Source organism: Syngnathus leptorhynchus, chromosome 5, assembly GCF_054491065.1.
Source record: "Syngnathus leptorhynchus isolate UIUO chromosome 5, UIUO_Slep, whole genome shotgun sequence".
Lineage (NCBI taxonomy): Eukaryota > Metazoa > Chordata > Actinopteri > Syngnathiformes > Syngnathidae > Syngnathus > Syngnathus leptorhynchus.
In genome coordinates, this window is record NC_141199.1 from 10981373 (window position 1) to 10999017 (window position 17645).

Sequence of the window (17645 nt, forward strand, 5' to 3'; positions counted from 1 at the left end):
CCCCCTCACTTGTTGTCCACTACATCCTCTGATGAGGAATGTCCTCCTACTGCGATGGTGGCCAAAATGTGCAGCGGGCTCCAGTTTCCTACCCCCCACCACCAAGCCTCCAGCGCTGATCCCAGATAGATGCTTCTTCCACATCCTGGGAACCAAGCGGACCCGTTGACAAACATTCCGAGAGACCACTTTTTGGGGATGTTGGAGCCATCTCACGAAGTAACAAAACATTTCTTGGGGCATCAAAATGTACCATTTTATTTATTTTGTCTATATGCAGCAGTCAGTGCAAATGCTTAACCCTTTCATGAAAGCAGGGGTAGGAATGGACAAACATACGTACTTCCCCCAGTGCAAAACTGTACTTTTTATTTTGAACTTTGACAACAAATTAGCTGGAGAGATGTCAAGACCAGCACCAAAGCTGAGGCAACATTGGGTTAATAATTCTTCTATGATATTTGAAGGTCACAACATCTATCTTCTAATGTCTAACATGTATTGTGGTTACTTGAGGTTTTTTTTTTTTTTTTTTTTTTTACAAATGATGATTTGTAGTCCTTGTTACGTCAAAAGTGCATTTCCGGCTCAGCAATAACAACGACATGACACGGTTTGCATCCATAGTCATTTAAAGGCATTACATACAGTACATTTACAGAAGCTGCCCAATACCAGTACAGGGCGATCAAATATGTGGATTACATGTGTTAAGTCTGAAAGTTCCCTTTTGGGTGCGGGCCAGTTGTATTCGCTTCATGTACCAGCCATGAATAAATGAAGAGGTCGCGTGGTATTTGAATAACAGTTATTTAAGGCTGACGAACTCTTTAATTCATGTCGTAAGTAGTTCATACACTTTTATTCTTTTCCATCTTTGCTCTATCCATTTTTGTCAATTTTGTCCTCAGTGATGTCACTCACGGTTTGAAGTCCCAAATCCCAACTGACTTTACGTGAGACGCAATACAATGGATGCCCATTCATTCACACCTATGGATTATTAGTCTTTTAGGTACCAGATGTGCATGTTTTCGGGATATGGGAGGAAGCCGGGGTACTTGGGAAAAAGTCCACGCGAGCACAGGGAGACCATGCAAACTCCACACAGGAAGGCTAGAGTCGAGATTTCAACCCACTGCCTCTCGACTGCGATGCAAACTTGCTAATCACTACTGGTGTTGCCTCTTAACCGTCTTCTGGTGTAATAATACTCAAAGGTTATTTGGAAGCGGTTCAGATAAGATGCTGTGCTGTGTCTCTTCCCTTGCAAGCGGGGCAAAAGTTTCACTTTTGAGTTCACCGACACTTGGAGCGGGTGGCTTCCAGGACCTTCTGGTGCTTCCGTTTGTTGAACCTTTTTACATAATTGCTGCTCCTGAGGATGCCGTCGCCTGGTTTTAGTCGGGCCCCGAGCAGGTTCAGGAGATCGTTTGGAAGATGTCGTCTCCGGTGGTAGATTTGGCCCATTACGATGTATCGGGTTCCTTGGGAATAAAAATAAAGAGAATCGAGGACAATGTTTTTTTTCAGCCATACACTGCCATTCAGTTCAAATGGATCTTTGACGTCTATAGTTGTCAATGGCAACTGCTCGGCGTAATTGTCAGTTGTAAATATTTGCGATTTTCTGGCATCCGTTTCAACTATCAACTTTGTGTACAAGTAGAATTGTGTGAGTCAGACGAATGAATAAACATCAAGCACTTACCAAGTTTGATATCAGGACAGGGTTTGCTGCATTTGTAAGTATCCAGGACCAGAAGTCTCACTTTGAAGAAGAAGCTGTCCGGGGTGGCATAGAGGCGACTCATCTTGTAGAACCCGTCGCTGCTCACCATCAGAGTAACCAGACGTATCCCTTTACGAAGCACGTCAATGTCATGGACGACCCCGTTGACCGCTGTTTTAGGGGGAGATGGGAGTCGGTAAATCATAGTTGATATTTTGGTTTGGTGGTATGCTGTCAGATTTTTCTGAAGTCAAAAATGTGCTTTGGCTCAATAAATGTTGGCAGACAGAAGTTTTTCAGATCAGCTGAATATAAAGTGCTTGAGCCTATGTTGACAGGCCTATTAAAAAAAAGACTTTAATGTCTTGATTTTGTATGTAGCTGATATTGTTTTTACTTTGTACTTTGTTTTCATTACGAATGGACAAGAACCGTAAGACTTATTTCACGGTATTGATACTTGCGACGTGTGCGTACTAGTTTCGGATGCCCATTATTGACTGTTTTACAAGCAGAAACTAGAAATAGCAAATTAGAAGAATAGAAAGTTGCTATTTATTTCATACATGCAGAATTCCTATATTGGGATATAACGTATGAAAGTATTGGTATCAGTCAGAAAAATTATATTTGGTCATATTTCTGATGAGCAATCTGCAAATAAAGTCAAGCACCTGTTGCTCATCGTGCAGACTTACCAAACTCGCTGTAGCAGTAATAATCCCTCTCATCCTTCTCCTTCCTGCACTCGCTCATGCAGAAGGCATCATGGGGGAGGTCGGACTCTGGGGTGAGCAAACGACACCTTTGAATACTTGCTTTTTGAAAGATGTCATCTTCCAATACAAGTGTGAATGATTTCGTTCCAAGATGGAGTCAACTGGCCACGTTCCCAAAACAGGATAGAACACTGACCTCGTCTGAGGATGTCAAATTGGTACAGGAGGCTGGCGGAGCGCCGGTTGAAGGTAACAGGCGGCCGGCTGTTGTTCCGAGGCGGCGCCGCGCCGATTCCGGTTTGGTAGAGACCTGCTTTCCCCGGGCGGTTCTCCTCTGGGTCCAGGCGTCTGTTGGAGGGGTCTCTGCGAGGAGAAGGTGCTGGAGCAGGCTGTGGGTGAGGGGCGCTCCTGGACCTGGAGTTGGGATAGCCCTCCGGCTCGGTGGGGTGAGGCGGGTTGATTACGGTCTGAGCGGTGCGGTTAGCGGCCGGAGCTGTCGACGCCGTCAGAGAAGGTTTGGGAAGGAGACCGGCTGTTTCTCCTCTGGTTTTATCCGTGTTCAACTCCAGCAGGTGCTCGCTCTTGGGGCCGCGCTTGCTCTTGTTGTGGGGGCCGTGGTGGCGAGGGATCGGTGCCAGGTCGCTGTGCTTTGGCCAGATGGCGGAAGGTAAAGGAAGGAGGGAGAATTTGGACTCGCCGGTCCTGCTACTCTTCTCTAAAAGTTCATTGATGGGCAAAGACGGTTCTTTCACCATCAGCCTGGTTTGATTGCTCTGTGGGTGGTCCACAAAACTGCTTGGAGCTTTCTCAACAAGAGGATAAAATTCTGGAAGTAGAACGTATTCAGTTTCATACATCTTGTATAAAGAAGCAAGTAGGTAGGTAGGTTAGGTAGGTTAGGTAGGTTAGGTAGGTAGGTAGGTAGGTAGGTAGGTAGGTAGGTAGGTAGGTAGGTAGGTAGGTAGGTAGGTAGGTAGGTAGGTAGGTAGGTAGGTAGGTAGGTAGGTAGGTAGGTAGGTAGGTAGGTAGGTAGATAGATAGATAGATAGATAGATAGATAGATAGATAGATAGATAGATAGATAGATAGATAGATAGATAGATAGATAGATAGATAGATAGATAGATAGATAGATAGATAGATAGATAGATAGATAGATAGATAGATAGATAGATAGATAGATAGATAGATAGATAGATAGATGTGAGTTTAAAAAGAAAGACAATACTTACCATTAACAACATGTTCCTGTGCCTTGTGAAGATGGAACATTAAGAAGAAAACAAACACATTAATCCTCATCATGGTTGGTGAATGTTGTTGAAGGAGACATACAGAGCAGGTTCTCCTGCAGAGCTGAGCCTTTTTATACAACTCTGGGACGGGCCTGCAGCGCGAGGCGGGCCGTCCTACACGGACACACAGATACATTGTACAGCTGTCATCACACACGTTACAATCATAAATGAATTCTTTAAATTAGGGGCCTGATATCAGCAATTGACCGATGACGTATGACTGACGTGTTAGTAGTGGATTTTAGTTAACGTCGTCTGTTAACATTAGTAAGCAGTGCGACAATTGTTCAAATGAGGTTAATGAAGCTTTACTTCCTTCTAGAGGCAGCAGTTGTGAACTGCAGCAATCAATTAAATTCAACACGATTATTGTCAAAGTACACTATTAGAAACAAAGAAGCCAATTCAGTCGAGAGTAGGCACATCTCACACTTGAGTTTAAAGTTTAGGGCTTTGAAAGATTTTGCACCCTCGTGAGGATAAATCGGTTCAGTTAATGGATGGATTAATTAATCTTGCATGATTTGATTTATTCATCTGTTTCAATTGTTTTAGGGTGATGTTTGTTGCTTGGAAATTATTTATGGAACGTGTTACTGTTTTTGGAAATTGGCCGTTGAGTTTTCTTGAGCGTCTCGAATAGAAAAGATCGTAAAGATCGCACACAATCCAGGTCTCTTGGAAGAAACCTCAATATTTCCGACATAATCAGGCTGCATCACTAACGTGTCTCATAAAAACGACCCAGATGGGACTCGAACCCACAATCCCCAGCTCCGGAGGCTGATGCCTTATCCATTAGGCCACTGGGTCGTCATACTGCGCAAGTGACGAATTTTTAAATTATAAACTAATATCCTTAGATACCTGGGCTGGGTTTCTGGTGAATATTTTGTAATATTTTCATACAAAAAAAAAAACACGCATTTTTTTTAGACGTCGACGGCAGCACAGATTAATTTAGAATGAGATAAAGGAAATAACCGAATTCTACCGCTAGATGGCGTCATACGGTTTTGGTATATTGTTTTCCTATGTTCTCACAAGTCAAGCTATGAATGAAATGTCATTCGGCTATTAGTGTTGTGTTTATATTTTCACCCCCAAAAATGTCAAAAATAAAAAAAATAAACGTTCAATGAAAGGAAGTTAAAATCAGAAATATCTATGGAAGATGCTTCGAGCCTATTTGTAAGCACGATTTGAGCATCTCCCACATAACCAATACGTGGTCATATATACGCTATACATATTTGAGAAAATATTTTTTTTACATATCTGATTCTACAATTTCTACAGTTATGCAGAAATTAACACATCAATTAAGTCATCCGATGTGAATGAAGTTTGCTGTTTGATCATTTTTACAGATCACGTTCTAAAAAGAATTGTTACCGTTGTAAGTCACTCTTAATATACTGATATTCATATCGCTCAACTGGCAATTCCTTTTTTGTCACGAAATTGCAATTTTATTTTCATGTCAAACCTAGGTATTTGTTTTCTTTTGAAAATATTCACCGGATATCGTTTCACCATGTTGCACTTTACGTGCCTGGATGTGTCGTGCACTACTCCACTCACTCATCACGAAGCACCCTAGCCGAGTAGGCGCCTGTCCGGATGGAGGGCGAACCTTTCACTTGATTTTATATTTTTGCGCCTTTAATTTTGTTTGTGGCATGCATGGTATTTGGGAGTGTTCTGACTTACATTTTTTCCAACTAAGGATTATCATTTTCAGCCATGCGTTCGTTGGCGACGCCGTTCTGTTTAGTGTACACAGGCCAATGATGTGCTATGGTGATACAACAAGCTAATACGTCGTTAGCAGGGGGGGCTGATTTGGGAGACACCTTTTGAATAACTCAGCCAATGAATCGTACGATCTGTTAATTTTCAACACGCCGGAACACCAGGGGGGATGTCTAACCAAGGAGTTCGGAGGAATGGCCCAGTAAAGCTGCGGTTGACAGGTAAGCGAATTTAAACCCCCTGCCCTCCCCGCTCCCTTCTCCCCCCCTCCCGCGCCGCTCGGAAGCGTTAGCATGCTAGCCAGCCGAGCTAACATCTGCTGATGGTCAGCTGGCGATGTGGCGTGCGTGGTTTGTAGTTTAGCAATTAAAAGTCTTCTTATGAACTCTACACATAATGACCTACGTTCCCATAGGGTTAGACAACCTAAAAACAACCTAATGATTCAACCAGTTTTCTCTGTTTACGTGGTTCGGGCAAAGGTCTTCCAAGTTTGAGAATTACAATGGTCAACCAATTTTGACTACATTTTAAATCAGAGATGCAGAAATGCTTTTCCAGTTTGCCCTTCTAGAAAACTTCATGCAAGAGACATTGGCATTAACATCAATCTCGGATTGATATTGAACATTTGTCTTGCCTGTCCATATTTGTCACTGGCTTGGTGAATAGATGAACAAAGATTCAATATGTTATTTGTGGTACATGTTTATTCAGCAACTGATCACATCCATCCATTATCCATCCATGCATTCATTCTTGGGTCGCAGGGGCAGCATCTTAAGCAAGGAAGACCGGACTTCCCTCTCCTGAGCAGCTTTATCAAGCTCTGGTATTTCTTCAAAAATATTAGAATCCAATCTTGCAGTAGAACGCATTGGACTGTGGGATAGAGGAGTTCCTGACGCCATTTGTACTATCTAGACTCCTGCTGGTTCTGCCGACCATTGGATCCCTCAGCTTGGCATGTGTGATGATAAATGTTGCCTGTACTCCACATGAATGACACGTCCCCATGATATATTGCATCTCAGCCGCTGCATTACAGCAAGGTGCAGTAATAAGATCTACACACTTTAAAGCCGTTCTTTCTGCACGCCGGACCTTCCCCCCCCCCCCCCCCCTCCCTCCTCCATATGGGGAATGGTTTTAAATGGGTCGCAGTGGTCTTAAGACGGAATCCCAGGAATGTGAAACCTCAGAGAGGAAATGTGAGTCTTGCCGATCATAGGCATACCCTTAGTCTGTCTTTCAATTAAAATGATTCTGTGACTTTTTTTCATCAAGATCATACAAAAATGCGGATCCCTCAATGAAGACATGCCATTCATCTGATTTTGTCTTTTAAGCAAGATCCGGCGAAGTGTTGCAGCGTTCTCACTGTGACATGGCCTGCTAACAGATATTAAGATGCATGACAAGGTCTGCGCTAGACTTCTCGAAAACTGGGGTGGGGGGTCGGAAATACCCTTACACATATGCACCCTCTTGTATCTTTTATGATTCTAGCCCCTCCTACACTTCACCTTTTTTTCTGACAAAGACAGAAACAGGTGACAAAAATAGTTTGTGTGGATATTTGAGAGGCTGTTTGAAAAACACAATGCAGACTTGTGCTTTGGTCTTGCCTTGTTTGTAAATACTTTCGGGGGTTGCGCTTTTGGTTTTGTGAAGCACTTTGAGTTGTATGAAATGAAATGTTTAGACACGTCATACAGCGACTTGGGGGGGGAAGGCAGAAAATGGCGACGTTTACAGGCAGTGTAAAAGAGACTTCTGAGTTTTAGCGGAGAGCCGGTTGTGACAGTGAGCAAGAAGAAGAATGGTTTCTCACCGCTGCTAATTTCAACGTTGCCAGCATTGCCAGTGTTGAGTCGTGGCTACGTTTGACTTACTATGTGTCTGAGACCGTGCACATTTAGACCCAACGTTGAACCCCAACCATCGTCCGCTGCTGAGTGTTCTCATCGTTTTTGTCTGTGTCACAGAGCGGGGCAATTTGCCAAGCCAAAGACTTGTGACATCGAGCACTGTGTCTCCAGGGCAACTATGGCAGCATATGATCATATGAGCAGCATGGAGTTTCCCCCAAAAATTCGACTTTGAATCTTTGTTCATGGCTACGTAGATGAAGTCCTCTGGATGTAGCCAAAGAACAAATGCAAATATAATGCTCTATGGATTGTCTTCACCCTTTTTCAATACTAGTTTCTCCTTGGTGGAGGTGTAGAATAAACTTTGTTGCCTAAAATGGTGTAAAGCTGTAAAATGGTTGTTCTGACTGGATTATGTCACATTTGAACGGTTGACCAGAAATCTTCAATCGAGTTTACAAACTCAGCTACTGGGCTATTTAGTCAACTAAATTGAAATTTCGGTTCAAACTGAATATGTTCCAACATGATAATCATTTGATGTGGCATTGAATAGCTCTGAAAAAAATGATCTAAAGAATCAATTTCTTCAGGTTGGAGCATCCCACATGTTGTAATCACTTCACATCAGTCTTGATTTTTCACACTTTTACAAATCAGGAAGAAAAAAAAAAACAATAAAACTGTTTATAGTGTCCTGATGACACAGTGGCGTGGTAGCAAGCACTGTTGGGCCACAATGACCCCAGTGTTTTATTTCATTTTTTTTTTGCACTGGTTGGAATCTGGATCCACTCAAAGAAGAATCACGAACTGTATTAGGGGATGAATCCCTCCTCTCGCTGACACTGCTGCAAGGAGGGGAGTATGTCCGCCTGTGTGATCCATTGCTTCCATTAGCCTCCAGTTGGCGTGCAACAAGCAGCCAACCGCTAGAAGCGTCGTGGTCTTTCCTGTACTCGGTGAGCGTGCAACTCTCAGACAGGCAAGGGAACACGCGGCTACATTTTTCATCAGCTGTCATAGTTTGCGTGTGTTCAAACATTTGGGGGAAACCGGTGCTCGGTGTGTGCGTGTTGATGGGACCAGAAGGAATTAGAAGCTGCTGGTTAAGATAAGGATTCAGCATCTGCTCCTAGACCAGTTTTAGCTCAGCTTTACGTCACTTCTATGCGTGTGTGCCTGCGCTCACAAAAACAGGACAAATATAGGCCACTCCACACATTTTGGAATTTCACCTTCCATTTGATCTTCACTCCAAAAAGGTCCAGTTTAAAACGGGAAAAACGTAACAAGACAAAAATTGCCAGTTCAACAGTACTGACCGCAAAATGGAAGATTTGAGACAAATCGTGAAGTCACAGTCTCCTTCCTCAGTTGCAAGGTGTGTCAGAAAAGTTACAAGACAGGAGTGTAATACTTTCCCAGCTGTCACGTCCACGCTTTCATGCACTACCGGAAAGCATCCTTCCTGGATCCTGTGTAGCGCCATTGTTACAGCTACTATCTTGATGTTGTCCACATCTTCAAAATGTGACCCAAAATGTGAGCTTGGGATGGGAGAAAAAAAAATAAAAAATCACACAGAACCAGGTTGGGTGAGTAGAAAAGTTGCTCCAGACTGGCAATTAATGTTCCCGGCCAGGAACTGTCCAATGCTCAGGGTGTTCTAAGCAGGTGTGAAGGCTACCTGAAGATAGTCATGATCATTTTCACTCTTGATCAAATAAACAGCATTCTCAGTGATGGTACTGTTTTTTTGTTTGTTTGTTTTTTATTAAACTTGTCAAATATAAACACAGCTTTGTCTCTCTTTTTCCACCTTTCTCTCTTCTACTATATTTAGCAGCGTTTTGTGGACGTTTTCAATTTGAACTCACTTACACGCACGCACGCGCTTCATCTTCAATTGTATTTTCTTGCTAAATGGATGTGGCTAGAACTGGCATCTATAAATAAGCATCATACCATAAATATGGCACTTTGTTTTGTTTTGTTTTCTGAGCCATTTGCTTGTTGCGGCCGAGCGTTGGTATTATCTGCTTTTCCGATTACTTTTGAACTTGGTGGCATCAGTGTACTTGTGAGCAGGAAAATGGAAAGACTGAACACCTCCACGTTGCGTAAGAAACTCTAACCGGAGAGAGGAGGTGGGCTTTAGAACGCTGTATGCCTTAAACTTTCCAAGAACAGCTGGAGGATTTTCCTGCAGCGTGTTAGAGAACTCTCCCTTGTTACTTTTCATTTTAGGTAGAGTTACACTGGCAGTTAAGGTTCACTTCATTCATTAGATATGTGACTCTCCTCGCAACTCTCAGTACATCTTAAAACTGCATCTCTACATCCGTCTGTTGATTAATGAAAAGTTGCGGCCTAGTCTGGAATCATGACATGCGATAGCCAGTTTATGGTGACTTCTTCTCGTCTGAACACACTCTTCGCAGCCTCTCATCACGTCCCTGCGTTTTTGTCACGCTTTCATTTTTGTCCTCATTCAAACACGAATCTGGTTCAGACACTTAACAGATGACTCAACTGGTGTCTTTTCGACTGTGATCTGTACTAATCTAATGTGTGAACTTTTGTCTTTTTTTTTTATTCAACACTTTTTGAATACAACTGAAAATAGATCTGCTTTATATTTTGATTGTTCGGTGGTTGCAATAAAGCAGATTAGGGTCTTTAGGGACCGCTCTCTCCTCCTGTTCTTCTGCTACTGTTTCTGTGGTCAGACAGCTTACTGATGTGTGCATGCTTGCGTGTGTCTGGTAGACCATTCAGCAGGACTGCTTTACAAACACTCAAATTGCATCCTCTTAACCGTGAGTGAGGCTGTTTCCAGTTCCAGTGTGGAAGAAAACAGATTGAGGCATGCTGGTTTTTTTTTTTACTTCTTAAAATGACAATCCTCACTGCAGCAATCTTCCATATTTACGTTCCCACCACCTGATCACAATGATTGACTATTAATCAATAGTTAATTCACATCCTCTTATTCTTTGCTTGTTTTATTGTTGTGTACTCGTACGGTAACTTATGCTGCAAACAAAAATAAATATTTCAATTAGATTTTGGGTTTGCTTTTCAAATCATGAAGACTTTTAATAGCTTTTGTTTCCTAATGAGTTTTTAAATTTCCTCAAAGACATTGTGTTTGGCTGCCATTATGTTTGGTAGTGACCCAGTATCGTGTTTGTTGGGGGTGGGCCTTATAGAAACATATGGACAAACATATGCTCATAATCAAACCCATAAGTACGTGGCATACCCAGTACTGTATTCACAAAGCCGTAAACTAATATACATTTGTATTTATTTCTATTATTACCACTACGTAGTTTTTTTTTCAGATACCACAACTGTTTTAGCCAGGAAAAATGTCCAGTGCAATGTCCAGCCATTTTGGGAATAATTCTGAGATAATAATAATTCACAAACAAACAGTGTCGTTTACTAACTAATGCTAAATTCTGAACTTCTCATTTGTACCACCTGAATGGTTGCACTGTATTTTTTTATGATATATCCACATTCCGCATTTCAGAATTGCCTACATCGTTTTTCCTCTTCCATTCGACACATTTTAAATTCTTTTTAAGAACCATTTCTGTTTTATTCATTGACATCCACCTCCGCCATTAGTACAATTATACGTCTGTACTGCAGTGATCCTTACTCAGTGTAGCATGACCACCCACTCCTCACGTTAAGAGGTTACATGACAGTTTTCCTCGTCATACCCATGGCAGTCATCTTATTTTGGTCTTGGCTCATCCTTGCTTTGTTTGTAATGCTATTCCCTACAGAGAAGGTCGACTTTGCTTCTGTTTCCTTGAGGAAACAGACACATGTACATACACTGACTCGTGTCGTGCCAGATGGCCACTGACAGATCTTATATAAAACATGAAGGTATATCGAGGAAAAATGTAGTCGTAATTTGTGTAGATCTGCCATTTTGAACAAAGCTGAGTAAACATTTTCAGGTTTTTTTTTCTTCCAGATTTAATAAAGCCCATCATAATCTTAAATTCTACTGTCTCATCCTACAACTATCCACATTTTTATCCCATTTTGTTATCCTGCTCGAATGTTGTCACTATCAAATTTCCACGGTGCAAATGATCCTCCCCCTGACGCTTCTTCCAGACGTTCTGTGTTCCACATATTCGAGTCCCGATAGATGTCCCTGTCTTTTGTTCACATTCCAACAAATTTCGCTATTGATTATAGAGATTCAAACAAAGATTACCAGAATGATCTGTTGGTAGCTATCTCATTATCCTGCTTAGCGTCGTGACTAAAGTTTGCTCAAGCAAGATTTACTGACTCTATAGAGTGTTGTCATCTCCTCGGGGATAGCAGTAGACTGTTGGCCTCTGAAGGAATGACATAATTGGAATCCTAAGTATTTATTGGGTCGGAGAAACAAATGTGGTAAATGCAGTCAGGCTCAGCTTGCGGGTTAAGGCGCACGCATTTGCCCAACATTTCAATGACATGGCTCGACAGCAGGACTTTTTGCAGGTGTAAGCTTTGGCAAGTCGGTCACGTAGGCCTTCTGCTCTTGACATGTTGCCAGCGTGTATTCCCCGTGTGTTGTAGTAGGTGAACAAGCCCGCCAGGCAGGCGTGGGGAAGGGAGGAGGAAGTGTTTTGTTTAACTGTCGAACAATGCTGTGAAGGAGACAGCACATTGCTGTGGCTAGTAATAAGGGTGAAGGTGAAGGACCTGTGCCTTCATTTTTCGCCAATGACTCATGTGAGTTCGCAACTCCAGTCTCAAGCGTTTGCTTGGTTTTACACATTTCACACCTACTATGTTGTATACAGTGAAACTTGCAGAGTTCTTGAGTAAAGCAACAGCATTTTTCAAGTGTACATTTGCCAATGGCCTTGGCTTACAATTCTGTTTAATTTGGCTACAGTTTTTGTTAGAAGAACGATCTTGGGCATTAGCTATTCCCAAGTACTTTTTGTATAGCGTCTTCGATGTTAAGACATCATTAAGACATGAATGTAAATTGACAATCATTGACATCTCCTAAATGTGACTCGGGACGTATTATTATAGCTTCCCTTTAGCTGTGCTGGCGTCGAGAAGCTCGGGTTTTTACCCAGAGCCGACGGGGATATGAGGATGTATTCTTAGGTAAGCTGTAACCTGCAATTAGAAGTAGTTATTTCTTTCAAGCATAACGTTACTCTTTCCCCACTTGGATGGCGTTTTGGCACAGCTCCTGTTCACTGGGGCTCCCCAGAACTGCATTGAGTCTCCCTCTTGGGTCAGTGCATGCTTCAGGCCAGTATTTGTCTTCAGGAAAAGATGAATGTTCAAGATCAACTTCTCAGATGTCCAACTACCACCAGACTCTTTTGGGATAAATCGAGTGAGTGATCAAACTTGACACCCAAAAGTGCGTAGTGCATTTTACCACCTGGTTGAGTTACATTTCACTGAGCTCTGCCGGGTTTTTATTACACGTTCTGGGACAAAGTGGTACCCATTAGATTAGTGGTTTCTTTCTCTTGACTATTGTGTCTCACTAGCAGTTGGGTTTTTTGAAACGACGGTCATTCCCCTAAACAATACGAACAAAATGACTGAGATAGTTTTAGTTCCTTGTAGAAAACCATTCATATTATGCAGAAGAAGAACCATTCTTATTCTGGCCAGATGCAGTACTAACGAGAGACTAAATACAATGTCTTTTGGCCAAGCATTAAACCCAGCCAACGACTTGTTTCTGATGTAGTACGTGTCAGCCCGCCATGTCCTTGTAGTGCTGCCAGGGAAATAATTGAACAAATGGCTGTATTTGACCATGGAGTTGGCTTTGGCTGGTCACACAATTGTCCACTGGAGTTAGTGACCTCAAACCCTTTCAGAGCTGCTAGCGACATGGTCTAATAAGTGTTACCACAGTACAAGAGGCTCCATGCATGCTGGTGGTTCAATAGAGTATACAATGAAAACCATACAGTAGACTTGAATACATAACCTGGCAAATAACACACTTTTCCTTCCTTATTCAAATACTTTTTTTTTTTTTTTTTTTTTACAATCCACATGTGGAAAAAATACTATCGATCTCAATTACTTGATCTATCAGTCTGTGGTCAGCTTCCAAAGCAAGAACCCTCTGGGCTTTAAAGGCTTGAATTGTAAATTCACTGCCCCCTACTCGGAATAAATGGCATGCTGACGTATTGGAAAATCCCCTGAGAGAGCAAGTGGAAATCCCTTGACCATAGCAAATGCTAACCTTCAATCTGACCTTTGGATTCAGACAGACTGAGACGTTACAACCCTCCCGCCACACTAACGGCAGCCCTTTGTTGTCAGAGGCACCCCGTGCATTTTCCGATGAATAAGAGCCAAGATTTTTGTGGTATACAATGGTTAGAATCATATTCAATGAGGCATCAATTTGCCATGCCTTGCTGGTTGTTCAGTTTATTCATTGAAAATGCAAAGGTGATTAAATATTGTCCTAAATTGGATGTCAGTTTTGGGGATTGAATAAGAGTTTACATAATACCACAACAGGGGAGAGAATGTAGCAATAGCGTTTGCAAAGCACAAGCTGCCAAGAAGTAGTATCAAATGTCTGTGTTTGACCTTTCAGATAATAGCGAAGGTATGATCTCATTTGCTAATTAATTTATTTTACTAGAAGGAAAATTTGATGAATGGGGAACAGAGGGAGACATCAACAAAAGGCTCTAAAAGTGCAGCTGTTTGAATTTCAAATACCTAACGGTTAAGAACAGAGCTGACCTCTGACATGTCTGTCACTGACCCACACACAATTTGATTGTAGCTTATCGTTCCTGATAGAATTGGATGGAACGACTCTGGTCCTCTGCCAGCCCTAGCTCACCATGGCTTGCTCAAATGGCAACAATTAAACATAGCTCACCATCTTTAACATTTTTACCGTATACGTACACAATACATGTCTTATACTACATTAATTTAGGCTCGGAAAAAGTATCACTACGCATAGTCTGTCATTCTATTTCAGTTTCCACTATAAAATATGCTCAGAGACAAGCTGTCCAAAATTCACTGGCTGTGTGGCCTACATCATCACGTGCTCAACCGTCCATGTGCAAAATACACAACTATCATGCGTATCATCTTAATTAATTAAATATTCATTTGGACATGCATCTATGTTATAAATATGTGTCAGACAATTGATTAAAACCAGAAAGTACATCAATAAATGTTGTTATACAAGGTGTTTCCGTGTGTGCCTTTGGTGCGTTTCTTCTTTTTTTTCCTTTTTTTTTTTTAGCTTGCGTTTTTTTTCTTGTCTTCAACTTCTGCTGAATAGGTAACACACACAAAATACGTTCGGAGGTGGAAACCTTTCCTGTTTTAGGTATGAAAAATCCATTAGTCCATTCATAATGCAGACCCACGACTTAATGACTTTACCTCACACATAGCATTTAGTATACCCTAAATGGAACCTGTTATTTAACTTTGATGCTATTATATTAACAAATATAAAATAAATTTCCACCAAACTAGTAATGAACTTCTTTGTAAAATAATTTAATGGCAATACTTATGGAATTGGTTTTTACTGAGTTTATTGTGTCAAATTGGTTTCTGCATAGTTAATTGTGCTTAAAAATGGAAATAAAACATTTATCTTTTTTACATCTTGCAATTATATATCAGCACAATTGCCAGACCGACTGATGACAATAGGACAGCTTTCGCTCGTGGTTTTTGTGGCTCATTTGTTGGAACAGTGTGCAGTTTAATCTCATAATCCTCATTAGCCTAGTGTCGTCTAGCGTGCTAAATGTTTGTGTTTTGTACACACACTTGAACTAAATATGTTCTGTTTGCACCTACTCTCCTTTTGAATGCTGTTTTGTGACTTTCAAAAACGTTTGGTTCTGCCGAGAAGTACCAAATCTGCATCAAGTATCAAATCTAGAACACAATTTTTACCCAGTAAAAATGACCCCGTACCATTATTTTAATGACTTGTATTTGGAAAATAGGAATTCAGCGACACAGTTGAACTCAAAAAAGGTGTGGCGCAGCTTGTTGCTACTGCAAGAAGACACAGACTAAAACAGACATGGCTACAAACTCTTGGTGCTCTTGCAGACATAAAACATCTTGTGAAGAAAAAAACTCCACAGTTTTAGAGAATTTCAACAGATTTGCTTGGGTTTGATATTGCAGCACTTGATACTTTATAATTATATTTAGACCAAGACATCCTCTTGTGCAATTCTCAAGTACCAGATGGAGTTCAAAATTAAGATGCTGTTCTTTTTCATAGTCAATCCATCCATTGGCAATTCCACAAATTCTTTCTAATGTAATAGTATATTTTATGTTTTGTGGATGTGTTTATGGTTTGATCAATATTGCATTTGAGTAAGGCTTCTTGTGCCACCAAGTGAATGTTAGTCACAAACTGTAAAGTCAGCAAGTATTACCCTGGATGCAAAGGAATTCAGTAGGAAAATCATGCAACCTAACTCTAGGCTATAATGACCCATTTAAACATAAGTGATCCTTTTTGTCGTTCATAAATGTCGCGCCAAGACTGCGGGCCCCGTCTGCCGACAACATGGTGTCTGCTTGTCCCACAGGATGCAGTCCTGGCGGCCTTGGACTTGGCCTGCGCCCCATACTGTCGGCCTTTTTTTTTTTTTTCTGACGATCTGATGGTTAGTGTTAACCCAGCCCAGCCCATGTAATTTGATTTGTGTCGAGACGTGTTCACTTGTGTCCCACATCTTTTGCGGTGTGATTCTGTCAGCTTCTTTTTGACTGTCATTTTGGGCCCTCATCTCAGATTTCTGCATCTCAGAAGTGTAATCATGGCTTTGCGTCCCGAAATGAAATTTGTTTTGTTTTGTTTCCTCAATCTAATGTCTATGTATGTCTCCACCATGGGGCCATTTTTGTGGTCTTGCCTGTTTGAGATTAGAGCAACAATAAGTAGTACTTTAGTTTTTAGAATACTTAACTGTAACGTCTTAAATACCTACATGTATGTCATTACAAGGTGCGTGCTTGTTGGGCCAACTTGTATCGTGACCGTTTCTGAAGGTCAACACTACCACCTGTTAGACCACCTGCTCACAGCCCTACACGTATTGAGGATCAACAGTTTAATTTACACACTAATGTGTTGCGTGGTACCTGTCACAAACCAATAGCGCTTCAACAATCGTGTGTTAGGGGCTTATGTACAAGGAATCCCTGGGATCCAAAAAAGGATGTGCAGTCAGAGCAGGCAGGGGCCAGGGAGCTGAGCCTCCCCGTGCCCTCTCCTGTATGTGAAGAGATTAAAAAAAAAAAAAAAAAAAACAACCGTAAATTTCGGACTATAAGCCGCTACTTTTGTACTAATGATTACATTCAATTATTTTCCAATGTAGTTCTTTGGTCCATATTTTCATGCATTATTGCCAATTTCATGACTAAAATGAATAAAACAGCAGAATTGTGTTTTTCCCTATTACAAATACATGGGAAAGAAGGGAAGAGCGGCTCAGATGAGTTTCAGTGTCTTTCGTTTATCCACTATTTTCCAACAAAGGGAGTTAGCGCATGCGCTCACATGAGAAATTGCTTGTCTTTAAATCTCCAATATATGCTGACTTTGTCGGATATGTGTATTGTACTCTACCACTCGTTTAAATCTTTTGCTCTTTGTACTTCTCTTCCAGTCCTCTGTGCAAAGAACCTGGCCAAGAAAGACTTCTTCCGTGAGTAAAACCTATTTTGATGTGTTGCTATTCTCGTCCAACAGATCCCTTGTGCATTTGAGTGAAGGCAAGGGGCTATAGTTTGAAGTCTCTCTCTAAATTAGGTAACCGTCAAACAAAAAAAAATTCTGTGTAAGACACAGGATCTTTTATTCCCCAGTATTGCTACTTCTCTCAACATTTTGCTTTTACATAAATTAGCCAAATGATTATTTTCGGCTGTGTTGTTGTCATGCAAGATACAATAAAAAAAATAAAAATCAAAACATCTTGGGTATTCGCCAGTAACTAACATTTAATTTAGCAAGCATCCAGATTGACATGTCAGGTCATTCAAACCATAATGGGTTAATTTCCTCTTTTCTTACACAAACACGATGTATGAGCGGAAAGCCCATCTAAAGCAACCAAACGGGTTTGGCCTGCAACAGTTGTTCACGATTAAGCCTTAAGAAATGACAAGTGACTTGCACAGTCATAAATGGATCCCTGATCAGATTACTCAAATGTCA

At 41.3% G+C, this 17645-nt stretch overlaps 2 protein-coding genes and 1 non-coding gene across 4 annotated transcripts in view; 1 reads left to right on the top strand and 2 right to left on the bottom strand.

Moving 5' to 3' along the window:
* Positions 1-308: 308 nt before the first annotated feature.
* On the bottom strand, positions 309-3826 carry LOC147056882 (UPF0450 protein C17orf58 homolog). The gene is made up of 5 exons (XM_085912545.1): positions 3684-3826; positions 2648-3277; positions 2431-2517; positions 1712-1903; positions 309-1487 (listed from the first exon to the last, which is right to left on the bottom strand). Exons 1-5 carry the CDS (start codon positions 3754-3756, stop codon positions 1300-1302), a joined length of 1170 nt encoding a protein of 389 aa, XP_085768671.1. The 5' UTR covers positions 3757-3826; the 3' UTR covers positions 309-1299.
* Positions 3827-4489: 663 nt separating this feature from the next.
* On the bottom strand, positions 4490-4562 carry trnar-ccg (transfer RNA arginine (anticodon CCG)). The gene has a single exon. It is a non-coding gene; the product is annotated as a tRNA-Arg (tRNA).
* A 774-nt stretch (positions 4563-5336) lies between these two features.
* Positions 5337-17645, top strand: part of LOC147056884 (E3 ubiquitin-protein ligase SMURF2-like) — a 32758-nt gene continuing 20449 nt past the window's right edge. For both annotated transcript variants that reach the window (XM_085911335.1, XM_085911334.1), the window contains exons 1-2: positions 5337-5725; positions 17095-17133. In XM_085911335.1, the coding sequence (XP_085767461.1) occupies positions 5674-5725; positions 17095-17133 (91 nt within the window). In that variant the 5' untranslated portion in view covers positions 5337-5673. The remainder of the gene's footprint in view (positions 5726-17094; positions 17134-17645) is intronic.